The sequence below is a fragment of the Amblyraja radiata genome, chromosome 5, assembly GCF_010909765.2.
Source record: "Amblyraja radiata isolate CabotCenter1 chromosome 5, sAmbRad1.1.pri, whole genome shotgun sequence".
Classification (NCBI taxonomy): Eukaryota; Metazoa; Chordata; class Chondrichthyes; order Rajiformes; family Rajidae; genus Amblyraja; species Amblyraja radiata.
The window spans coordinates 6,747,457-6,760,409 of NC_045960.1; the positions used below are offsets into that span (position 1 = coordinate 6,747,457).

General features: G+C 47.6%; 1 protein-coding gene across 1 annotated transcript in view; it reads left to right on the forward strand.

Annotated features, from left to right (window-relative positions):
• Window positions 1-12,953, forward strand: part of mrpl33 (mitochondrial ribosomal protein L33) — a 32,111-nt gene that overhangs the window by 12,490 nt on the left and 6,668 nt on the right. Inside the window, exon 2 of the mRNA XM_033020558.1 lies at window positions 7,928-7,946. Within this exon, the coding sequence (XP_032876449.1) occupies window positions 7,928-7,946 (19 nt within the window). The remainder of the gene's footprint in view (window positions 1-7,927; window positions 7,947-12,953) is intronic.

Consider the following 12,953-nt stretch of genomic DNA (forward strand, 5'->3'; position numbering starts at 1 on the left):
GCTGCCTAAAGGGCCTGTCCCACTTTCACGACCCAAATCACGACCTTTTTTACTCGTGGACATTTTTCATCATGCTCGAAAAAACGCCCCGACCTACTTGATGTCACGAGTACCTACGACTAGCATCACGACCTACCTACGACCTACCTACAACTTCCTACGACCATGCTGCGAGTATGAGTCAAGGGCAACTCAGCAGAGGTTGTGAATTAGGTTGTGAAAGTGGGGCAGGCCCTTTCGAAAGACTTGGAAGAAACAGATTGAATTGCTGATAAGATTCATAGAATAACAGGGATCTGATTTGGGGAAATGCTGTTCTTGGGATGTGACACCACCACCAGTGCACAAAACAAGGTATAGTGGAGGAACTAAGTGGGTCAGGCAGCATCTGTGGCGGTAAGGGAGTGGACGAGACCCTTCGGGTCGAGACCCTTCTTCAGGCTGAGGAGGGAGAAATCTGGAAAAGAGAACAAAGTTTGCCGGAATTTTTTGTTTCCCCATGATGGAGATATTAAATACTAGAGGGCACAACGTCAAGGTGAGAGGGACAATGTTTAAAGTAGGCGTGTGGATGTACAGGGAATGGAGGAATATGGATCATGTACAGCAGATGAGATTAGTTTATTTTGACATCATGTTTGTCGCAGACTGGTGGCCGAAGGGCCTGTTCCTGTGCTGTAATGTTCTATGTATTTTGGTGATATCTTTGGGGCGGCACAGCGGTAAAGTTGCTACCTTACAGCGCCAGGGACCCAGGTTTGATCCTGACTACGGGTGCTGTCGGTAAGGAGTTTGTACGTTCTCCCTGTGACCGTATGGGTTTTCTCCAGGTGCTCCGGTTTCCTCCCACACTCCCAAGATGTACAGGTTTGTAGGTTATGTTTAAGAAGGAACTGCAGATGCTGGAAAATCGAAGGTAGACAAAAATGCTGGAGAAACTCAGTGGGTGAGGCAGCATTTATGGAGTGAAGGAAATAGGCAACGTTTCGGGTCGAGACCCTTCTTCAGACTGATGTGAGGGTGGGGGGGGGGGGGGGCAGGGGCGGGAAGAAGAAAGGAAGAGGAGGCGCCAGTGGGCTGAAGGAGAGCTGAGAACGGGAGGAGACAGCAAGGACTACCTGAAATTAGAGAAGTCAATGTTTATACCGCTGGGGTGCAAACTGCCCAATATGAGGTGCTGCTCCTCTAATTTACGGTGGGCCTCACTCTGGCCATGGAGGAGGCCCAGGACAGAAAGGTTGGATTCGGAATGGGAGGGGGAGTTGAAGTGCTGAGCCACCGGGAGATCAGGTTGGTTAATGCGGACCGAGCGGAGGTGTTGAGCGAAGCGATCGCCGAGCCTACGCTTGGTCTCACCGATGTAGAGCAGCTGACACCTAGAGCAGCGGATGCAATAGATCCTTCTTAAACAGCTTTGTAGGTTAATCGGCTTCTGTAAATTGTAACTTGTCCCCAGTGTGCAGGACAGCGTTAGTGTACGGGGGGGATAGCTGGTCAGCACGGACTCGGTGGGCCGAAGGGCCTGTTTCAACACTGTACCTTTGAAGTCTAAAGAGAGGTGGATACATGTGAGGAGGGTTTGATTGCCAGATGGGTGGAGTAGGTGATAGAGGATGCAAACGGATGTAAAATAAGGAGAGAGGAGGAGTGGAATGTAAAGCCAGAGGGAGAGATACAGGTGGAGGTGTACTGTGGGGAGGGGCTGGGTTTGTGCTAATACTTTAATAATTATTTGGAGAAACTGCCTTGTATGAAATAAGTGAATGTTAAGTAGTCAAAGCAGAATTCCTGCAGGAAAAATGATTTTGGATCAGTCCGGAAGTGTTGATGATTTTTTTCTCTCACCCACGTATGCTCCATTTCACAACTTACCAGTTGACCTTGCAACCTCATTCCTGACACCAGTGGAAGGGTTTGACGTAACACCCTTTCCCAACCAGCTGACAGTGCCTCCATCATTCCATAGTTGCGATAACCATGCCTTCATCTGCAGAAACAAGGAACTGCCGATGCTGGTTTTCCGAGAAAAGAGACAAAGCGCTGGAGTAACTCATCGGGTCAGGCAACATCCCTGGAGAATATGGAGAGATGACAGTTCGGGTCGGGACCCTTCGAACTCGTATAGTGATACAGCGTGGAAACAGGCCATTCGGTCCAACTTGCCCACACCGGCCAACATGTCCCAGTTACACTAGTCTCACCTGCCTGCGCTTGGTCCATATCCCTCCAAACCTGTCCTATCCATGTACCTGTCTAACTATTTCTTAAACGTTGGGATAGTCCCTGCCTCAATTACCTGCTCTGGCAGCTTGTTCCATACACCCACCACCCTTTGTTTTTGCTTGAGATTCCAGCATCTGCAGTCTCTTGTGTCCTCATCTCATCTTCTGTTTGGACATGTTGACGCTTACAAGACTCAATGTCAAATTCTCCAGTTGTAAATAACTTGCTTTTTACGTTTGTATCAGAACTGGCCATTTCTCAGCAAAGGCCGTTTCTCTTTTTTTTAACGCCATTATACCCCCCGTTTGACTTGGTGTCCCTCGAGATCCCCAATGTGGACTCTCAATTCCATCTAAACCATGAGTGGTAGGAACAGAATTAGGCCATTCAGCCCATCGAGTCTACTCCGCCATTCACTTTGGCTGATCTATCTTTCCCTCTCAACCCCGTTCTCCTGCCTTTGCCCCATAACCTTTGATGCCTTGCTAATCAAGAACCTGCCAATCTCCACTTTAAAAATACCCAATGACTTGGCCTTGAACCAGCCAAACGAAGTCCCTCAGATAGTAGACAAAAGTGCTGGAGAAACTCAGCGGGTGCTGTAGCATCTATGGAGCGAAGGAAATAGGCAACGTTTCGGGCCAAACCCCTTCTTCAGACTGAAGTCCCTCAGTTGATGGGGTAGTTAAGATTGCTGTGCCATGTTTAACTCTGCCAACAGGGCAGTGTTAAACTACAGTTTAAACCAGCATCTGCAGTTCCTTCCAACACAGGGCAGTATTAGTGACTGTGCTAATAATCAAAAGCCGATTCTGAATTGCTCTCACAAAATGTTTTCCAAGTTCCAGCAGTTTTGTAAGTGAAACTGTCCCACCTTGAATCACCTTGGTCTCAATTGGTGCTGTTTCTGTGGCTGGTTTTCAGATATGCGGTAATCAGATATTTCATCCAATTTTTAGCCACACGCCTGTTCATCCGTGGTTCTTGTGCTTTGCCCATGCTGTACAGAAAGCTACAAATGGTGACAGGATTTGTTGGGAGCCAAGCAAACTGGAGTGAAAAAGTTACTTTTATATCAATCAAACAGGTTTGCTTCTTTATAAACAGACAACTCACAAACATTTGGTAGCCCAGTTCAAAACTTTACTTATTATCGGCCGATGGAAGGGAGGGAGAACAATACAAGTGACCAATACAGACAGACACTTCACTGTCCTCAGTCCACTTCCTCGAACAACAGAATTACATCGTATTATATAGTGTTTTTTTGTCACTTTAGCACATTCCACAAACATTAGTCATGGTCAGAGGTACAGGAAATAAAGGTTTCTACAGAATGCATCACATCAAAGGCATTTTGTCATATGGTGCAAGATATCTTACATATTAAAGACATTGGTCATTTGTTAATACCCCTTAGATCAATCTAGTTTCCTCTCGTCACTTCCTCCCTCACAGACATCGGACATTTGGTGCAAGGCATTTTACATATCAAAGACATCAGCCATTTGTCATTGCCCCTTAGTGAGATCAATCTAGCTTCTTCTCTGCTTCCTCTCTTGTCACTTGGCAGACAAATGTTATAGTATTCATTCTCAATACACAGCAGCCTGAGGCAAACCTAAACTTGCCTTTCTGTATTAATCTACTGGAGAAAAGCCTGATTTGAGACTAAATATAAGCTGTAAGCTTTTCTTATATTTTTAACATAATTCAGCCTTATCAGGAGTCTAGTGGGATAAAGAGAAAGCCTGCAGTTGGGAAAAGCTGCAGCGAAGCGAAAACAAAATAAAACCTAGAATCTTGAAACAAAGATCTGAACAAGGGCAGCACAGTGGCACAACTGCTAGAGCGCTGCTTTACAACACCAGAGATCCGGTTTGATCCTGACCTCGATCGAGTACTATCTGGTGTGTGGAGTTTGCATGTTCTCCCTATAACGGCGTGGGTTTTCTCAGGGTGCTCTGGTTTCCTCCCACGCTCCAAACACGTACAGGTTTGTAGGTTGACAAAAATGCTGGAGAAACTCAGCGGGTGCGGCAGCATCTATGGAGCGAAGGAAATAGGCCTATTTCCTTCGCTCCATAGATGCTACCGCACCCGCTGAGTTTCTCCAGCATTTTTGTCTACCTTCGATTTTCCAGCATCTGCAGTTCCTTCTTGAACAGGTTTGTAGGTTAATTGGCTTCAGTAAATTGCCCCCAGTGTGTAGGTCATGGAACTAGTGTACGAATGATCGCTGGTCAGCGTGGACTCGGTGGGCCGAAGGGCCTGTTTCCACGCTGTATCTTTAAACTAAACAACAGTCATGTCCCCCCCCCCATCTCTGCAGTCTGTTTAGTGAACCTTTGTCACACTCCCTCAAATGCAAACATATCCTCTCTCAGATATAGAGCCCAAAACTACACGCAAACATCATTTAACCAAGGCCCTGTCTAGTACAGTAAACCAGTGCGCAGCTGGTAGAACCACTGCCTCACAGCGCCAGAGTACCAGGTTCGATCCTGACCACGGGTGCTGTCTGTGTGGAGCTTGCATGTTCCCCCTGTAACCACGTGGGTTTCCTCTGGGTGCTCTGGCTTCCTCCCTGACCCCAAAGACATGCGGGATTGAACTTTAGACTTTAGAGATACAGCGCGGAAACAGGCCGTTCTGCCCACCGAGCCCGCGCCGACCAGCGATCACCCTGCACACTAGCACTACCTTACACACTGGGGACAAGTTCCTAGGGAGAAAACCAACACTGTCACAGGGAGAATGTACGAATTCTGTACAGACAGCACCCGAGGTCAGAATGAAGCCCGGGTCTCTAGCGCTGTAAGGCAGCAACTCTACCACTGCATCACTGTGCCGTCCAAAGCTCCTATAGCGAGCAAGATGGTCCACTCGACGAAAAAGACGTAGTACGGTTATGGGCAGATTCATGGCTAATTTGCGGCCCCATTTCCGTCTCCGCACCAAAGATCCCATAGCGGAGCAAAGATACTAGTGCGGAGACGGAAGCCGGTTACGGAAACATCCTCGTAAAAATAAAAGTTCTTTGGTAAAAATCTTCTCCTCATTTTCAGAATTATATTTTATTAACACAAACTGTTCCCCCGCAACGTTGATTACACTGCGAGTCGGGTCGGGTCGGGTTACTGAAATGGATGAAAAAAAGGCCCACGTTCCACTCCGTTGCGTACTACACGTCAGCCCATTGCATTTAGAAGGAGTGGGCTATCTTGCTCCGCTACAGGATCTTTGATGCCGTCCGTTGAAGGTTAATCGTCCTCTATTAATTGCCCCTAGTGTGCAGGGAGTGCTGTGAAATTGGGATAACAAAGAACTAGTGAAACAGATAATCGATGGTCGGCGTGGACACGGTGGGCTTAAGGACTTCTCTCCACTCTGTATCTTTTCATTCAATTCCAAATCCTTACTCCAAAATAAAGGCTTAAAACCTGTTGCAATGAAGGCCAACGTGCCAATTGGCATCTCAATTGCTTGCTTCTTCTGCTTGCTTGCTATATGGATCTTTCCTTTTGCTCTACCTACTGTACTTGAGTTTGAATTGATTGTATTTATTATAGTATTATCCAATCTGACTGGATAGCATGCGAAAGAAAGCTTTTCATTGTACCTCGGTACACGTAACAGTACCGGAGGAGGCGCTGTCCTGAACGGCTGCCTGTCCTGCAGCTGTCCGTTTTTTTCCCTTCTTTTTTATTATTTTTAGTACGTTGAGTGTACAGTCAGGGGGCCTAATCTTTTTATGTGTGGGGGGTGGTGGGGGGAAGGGGGAAACTGCTTTTCGAGTCCCTACCTGGTCGGAGGGGTTGCCTTCCTCCGAGCAGCGACTTCGACCTGTCCTCGCGGCCTACCAGCGGGTCCTGGAGCGACGTTTCCCTGAGGGGACCTGGCCAGAACATCGGCTTTGGCGGCGGCGCAGAACATCGGCTTTGGCGGCGGCGCAGCGCTGGAGCGCTATTGCGGAGCGGGCGATGCCTTTCCTGTGTCGCCGCGCTGGAACTCCAGTATGCTGGGACCGCAGATGAGAACATCGTGGAGCCGCGATTCTGTGGAGCTGCCAGCTGCGGCGCTGAAGTTTACATCCCGGAGCCTGGGATCTCTCGTTGAGATCGCCAGTGTGTGGAGCTCCGTTCGGCGCGGTCTGTTGGCTTGGAAGCCGCGGTCTCCGGTGGGAAGGCGGCCGTTCCTGGCACCCCAAGCCGCTGGGGGTTCTCCCGACGCCGGAGCACCATCACCCGGCGAGAACATCGGGCGCTGTGGCGGCGACTGTGGAGGCCTCAATAGACCCGACTTTGGGTGGACATGAGGATGGGGACTGGACTTTGTGACTTCCCCCACAGTGGGAATCACTGTGGGGGGATGTTTTTGTGTTGAACTTCTTTTTGAATGCTATGTTGTATTTTTATTAGTGTGCTGCAAGGACATCAGAATTTCCCCTGAATAAGGGGATTAATAAAGTTTTAATCTAATCTAAACCCAAGCTGGGCCCTATTGTAAAACAGCATTTGCCGATCTGTCACCACTTTGTGTTTGGCGTACTGAAGTAGATAATGTCACGTTAATAATGAGAGGGATAGATCGTGTAGATGCACAGTCTCTCTTGCGCAGAATCGGTGAATCGAAGGGTCGATTGGCCTACTCCTGCACCTATTGTCTATTGACCAGAGGACATAGGTTTAAGGTGAGGGAAATAGGAATCTGAGGGGTAACCTTTTCACACAAAGGGTGGTGGGTGTATGGACCAAGCTGCCAGAGGAGGTAGTTGAGGCTGAGACTATCCCAATGTTTAAGAAACAGTTAGACAGGTACATGGACAGGTACAGGTTTGGAGGGATATAGACCAAACGCAGGCAGGTGGGACTAGTGTAGCTGGGACATTGTTGGCTGGTGTTGGCAAGATGGGCTGAAGGGCCTGTTTCCATGCTGTATGACTAATCCATGCTATTCTTGCCCAATCAGTTCTTTTATCTTAATCACCTTGAGCCTTTCCCACAGCCTCCTTCAATAAACTACCCTTTAACCCATAAAGGAATTGTGTTTAATTTGGCCTGAAGAAAATCAAACAAAAATGCAGTTATTGGAACTATGAAGAAAAAAAGCTGGAAAACTCAGCAGGTCAGGCAGCATCTGTGGAAACAGAGTCAATATTTCAAATGTTAACATTTTAAAGTGGGTGAGAAAAGATTTTAAGGAACCTGAGGGGCATTTTTTTTCACACAGAGGGTAATGGGTGTATGGAACGAGCTGCCAGAGGAGGTAGTTGAGGCTGGGACTATAACAACATTTAAAGGACACTAGGACAGGTACATGGATAGGAAAGGTTTAGAGGGAAATGGGCCAAATGCAGGCAGGTGGGACTAGTGTAGATGGGCATGTTGGTCGGCATGGGCAAGCTGGGCTGAAGGGCCTGCTTCTGTGCTATATGACTGACTCTTTTTCATTTTGTGTGATTCTTTGACATAACCAGTCGTAGCAAGTAGTCATGGATGGTCTAGAATAGATATAGTATACTCGCTTCAGGGATCTTGGCAGAAGGCTTGTGGCTTGGTTAGCTTCAGCTGATCTATAACTGGGACTGTTATTATATTGCTGGTTGATTTAAAAATTACAATGTAGCCCCCTGAAAATGAATAATTAAGTTAACTGATGTTTTTTTTTCTTTTTTTTCATTGAACCTGCTGGATATCTGCAGTTGCCAAGAGCAAGTCAAAGTAAGTTAATATTTTTATTATTTATTATCACCACAGTTAAATATCCGAAAGGCTAAATGTTTTTGCTGACAGCTTTTACTTGGGTAACTGATGGTGTGGAAAAGGAGCGAGAGGGTGTTGTGGAAGGAAATAATGACGCCTTTTATATCGCCATTAAACTGCTGTTCGTTCATGAGGTAAATAATTCCCTCAAGAGATTTTAGAATAACTTTTTTTTTAAAAAGGTAATGAAAGAGACTTGGCAAATAGAGACACAGGGAACAGCAGATACTAATATTTTTTTAGTTTGGAGGTACAGCGCGGAAACAGGCCCTTCAGCCCGCCGAGTCCGCCCCGACCTGCGATCCCCGCACATTAACACTGTCCTTCACACGCTAGAGACACTTGCCGATTTTTTTCGGCAACTGCCATATCAGTGTCGCCAAAAGATTTTGAACATTTCAAAATCCAGCGGCGACAAAAAAACTATTGCGACATTTGAAAAACACCGCACGTCAATACGTCATCACGCCGCAAATTTTTCGGTGACCTGATACATCAGTCAATGATGCCGGCAGTCGCCGAAAAAATCGCCAAGTGGGACAGGCCCTTTACATTCATATCAAGTCAAGCCAATAGACTATCTGTTTCATGAGTGTAGTGTGTGTCATGGGCATAATATGGCTTGCTCACAGTAATTAGTGTAAATGTGGCCTCAGTGGTTCAAGATATAGCCATGGCAGAAGACACAAACGTATTTTCACTTCTTCCAATGGATTTAGAGGATTTTTAGGAGACAGAATTGGTGATATACTTCACGGACCTTGTGTAGGTGCTTTTGGGCTCAGCGGCATAGAGAGCAAACTTTACTACCATCAGTAAACCATGAGTTTGTGCCAAAGATTTACTACCCTCTAAGTTATGACATTTCTCCTCACTTTAGTCCTAAAGGGCTATCCTTGACTTTGGAACTGCAGTTCCTCAGCCAAGGAAAACATTTTCTCCACATCTGCTGAAACTTTGTACCATTAATGAATGCACGTTCTGTTCTTCTCAACTCGGGATATAAACCCAAACTCACTCTCGCTCGCCATCCCAGGAACCAATCTGCTGAATCGTTGCTGCATTTTCTTGCTAGTATGTTTATTCTTTCTGAAGATAGACCCAAAATGCTAGAGTAACTCAGCGGGTTACTCCAGCGTCTCTGGATATAAGGAATAGGTGACGTTTTGGGTCGAGACCCTTCTTCAGACTGAAAGCCACGGGAAAGGGAAACGAGAGATATAGAAGATGATGAAGAGAGATAAAGAACAATGAATGAATGAATGATATGTAAAAAAAAGTAACGATGATAAAGGAAAGAGGCCATTGTTAGCTGTTTGTTTGGTGAGAATGAGAAGCTGGTGCGACTTGGCTGGTGCGAGAACCGGGTGGCTACCTGAAGTGAGAGAAATCAATATTCATACCACTGGGCTGTAAGCTGTCCAAGCGAAAAATGAGATGCCGTTCCTCCAATTTGCTTTTAGCCTCACTCTGACAATGGAGGAGGCCGAGGACAGAAAGGCCAGTGTGGGAATGGGAAGGAGAAGTAAAGTGTCTGGTAACCGGGAAATCAGGTTGGTTCAGGCGGGCTGAGCGAAGGTGTTCAACGAAACGATCGCCCAGTCTACGTTTTGTTTGATGACGAGACCAAAATCTTATAGTTCTCTAAGTTTGCTTCCACTATAGATCTATGTAATTGTAGTAAGATAGCTTCTTGTATTTAAGTTCAAGTTCAAGAGAGTTTATTGTCATGTCCCAGATAGGACAATGAAATTCTTGCTTTGCTTCAGCACAACTATTCAACTTATAGAACAGTACAATACTTTATCACTGTTACATTTTTGCATATCTTTCATTCAGTTGTTCTATATTTCTCTATATCACTATCTCTATCTCTCGTTTCCCTTTCCTCAACTCTCACTGAAGAAGGGTCTCGACCCGAAACGTCACCTTTTCCTTTTCTCCAGAGATGCTGGATGACCCGCTGAGTTACAACAGCTTTTTGTGTCTATCTTCAGTTTAAACCAACATCTGCAGTTCCTTCCTACACGCTGCCTTACAGTGCTTGCAGCACCGCAGACCCGGGTTCGATCGCGACTACGTGTGCTCTGTACGGTTTTACGTTCTCCCCGTGACCGTGGGGTTTTCTCCGAGATCTTCGGTTTCCTCAAGACGTACAATTGTTTTAGGCAAATTGGCTTGGTAAATGTAAAAATTGTCCCTTGTTTGTGTGGAATGGTGTTAATGTGCGGGGATAGCTGATCGGTGCGGACTCGGTGGGATGAAGGGTTTGTTTCCACGCTGTATCTCTGAACTGAAAGGGTTCAGAAAAGATTTACGAGGATGTTACCAGGGCTAGAGGGTGTGAGCTATAGGGAGAGGTTGAGTAGGCTGGGTCTCTATTTCATGGAGCGTAGGAGGATGAGGGGAGATCTTATAGAGGTGTACAAAGTCTGCGCTGATGCCTAATGGAGGAGCTGGCGACCTCGAGGCTCAGGAGGCAGAGCCCGCCAGGACTCGCACTGGGCTCACTCCCGTGAGGACGGCCCGGCTCGGGGCTGGAACAGTGCTTTCGTGAGGGGCTGTGACGCTCCCGTGAGGACGGCCGGCCCGAGGAAGGAACGGTGCTCCCGTCGGAGTGGCCGAGCTCGGGGAGGTACGGCGCTCCCAGCCCGAGGGAGGAGCAGCGCCCATGTTGGGGCGGCCCAGCCCGAGGGAGAAGCGGTGCCCAGTCGGGGTGGCCCAGCCCGAGGGAGGAGCGGCGCCCAGTCGGGGCGGCCCAGCCCGAGGGAGGAGCGGCGCCCAGTCGGGGCGGCCCAGCCCGAGGGAGGAGCGGCGCCCAGTCGGGGCGGCCCAGCCCGAGGGAGGAGCGGCGCCCAGTCGGGGCGGCCCAGCCCGAGGGAGGAGCGGCGCCCAGTCGGGGCGGCCTGGCGCGAGGCTGAGACGGTAACGGTACTCACGTGAGGGCGATCCGGCTCGGGGCTGGAACGGTGCTCCGGTGGCTGGGACGGTGTTCTGGCGGCGGTGGCCTGAGTCCGGGGTTCGGCCGCGGGCCAGCGGCTGCGTCAGCAGGACTGGTGGGCGGCAGCTTCGACCACCCCGGGCCGCGGTGTTTGAGCCGCGGGACAGTTGTAACATCGCCCGGGGGGTATCGCCTCAGCGCAGAGGGAGAAGAGGAGGGAAGAGACTGGAGACCTAAGACTTTTGCCTCCATCACAGTGAGGAGATGTTGGGTGGACTCACTGTGGTGGATGTTAATATGTGTTTGTTGTTGTTTTTTTATTGTATTGTATTGTATGTATGACTGCTTCAATTTCGTTCAGACTTCGGTCTGAATGACAATAAAGGCTATCTAATCTAATCTAAAAAAAATCATGAGAGGAATAGATCGGGTAGATGCACAGAGTCTTCGAGGACCAGAGGACATAGGTTCAAGGTGCAGATCAAGATTTAATAGGAATCTGAGGGGTAACTTTTTCGGTGGGTGTATGGAACAAGCTGCCAGAGGAGTGTAGTTGAGGCTGGGACTATCCCAACATTTAAGAAACAGTTAGACAGGTACATGGATGGGACAGATTTGGAGGGATATGGACCAAATGCAGGCAGGTGAGGCTAGTGTAGATGGGACATGTTGGCAAGTTGGGCCGAAACGCCTGTTTCCACACTGTATCACTCTATGAGTCCGAAGGGCCCGACCCGAACGGTGATCCTTCCATGTTCTCCAGGGATGTTGCCTGACCCGATGAGTTACTCCACCACTTTTTCACAAAGGGCCTGTTTCCACACTGTATCACTCTATGACTCATACAGTGCCCTCCATAATGTCTGGGACAAAGATCCGTCGTTTATTTATTTACCTCTGTACTCCACAATTTGAGATATGTAATAGAAAAAAATCACTTGTGGTTAAAGTGCACATTGTCAGATTTTAATTTGTATACATTTTGGTTTCACCATGTAGAAATTACAGCTGTGTTTATACATAGTCCCCCCCCATTTCAGGGCACCATAATGTTTGGGACACAGCAATGTCATGTAAATGAAAGTAGTCATGTTCAGTATTTTGTTGCATATCCTTTGCATGCAATGACTGCTTGAAGTCTGAGATTCACGGACATCACCAGTTGCTGGGTGTCTTCTCTGGTGATGCTCTTCCAGGCCTGTATTGCAGCCATCTTTAGCTTATGCTTGTTTTGGGGGCTAGTCCCCTTCAGATTTCTCTTCAGCATCTAAAAGGAATGCTCAATTGGGTTCAGATCGGGTGATTGACTTGGCCACTCAAGAATTGACCATTTTTTAGCTTTGAAAAACTCCTTTGTTGCTTTAGCAGTATGTTTGGGATCATTGTCTTGCTGTAGAATGAACCGCCGGCCAATGAGTTTTGAGGCATTTGTTTTAGGGAATTCAGAATTCATTATGCTACTACTATCAGCAGTTGTATCATCATTGAAGATAAGTGAGCCAGTACCTTCAGCAGCCATAACAGCTGTGGGGGTCTTCCTTGGCCTGCCAGTCCCTTTGCGATTAGTAAGCTCACCAGTGTTCTCTTTCTTCTTGATGATGTTCCAAACAGTTGATTTTGGGAAGCCTAAGGTTTGGTTGATGTCTCTAACAGTTTGATTCTTGTCTCTCAGTCTCAAGGGCCTGTCCCACTTTCACGACTTAATTCACAACCTTTTTTACTGGTGGACATTTTTCATCAGGCTAGAAAAAATGCCCCGACCTACTTGATGCCACGAGTACCTACGACTAGCATCATGGCCTGCTACGACCTACCTAGGACCTCCTACGACCCCGTGACGACCATGCTGCGAGTATGAGTCAAGGGCAAACTCGACAGAGGTCGTAAATTAGGTCGTGAAAATGGGACAGGCCCTTCATAACGGCTTCTTTGACTTTCATTGGCACAACTTTGGTCCTCATGTTGATAAACAGCAATAAAAGTTTCCAAAGGTGATGGAAAGATTGGAGGAAAGACTAGGTGCT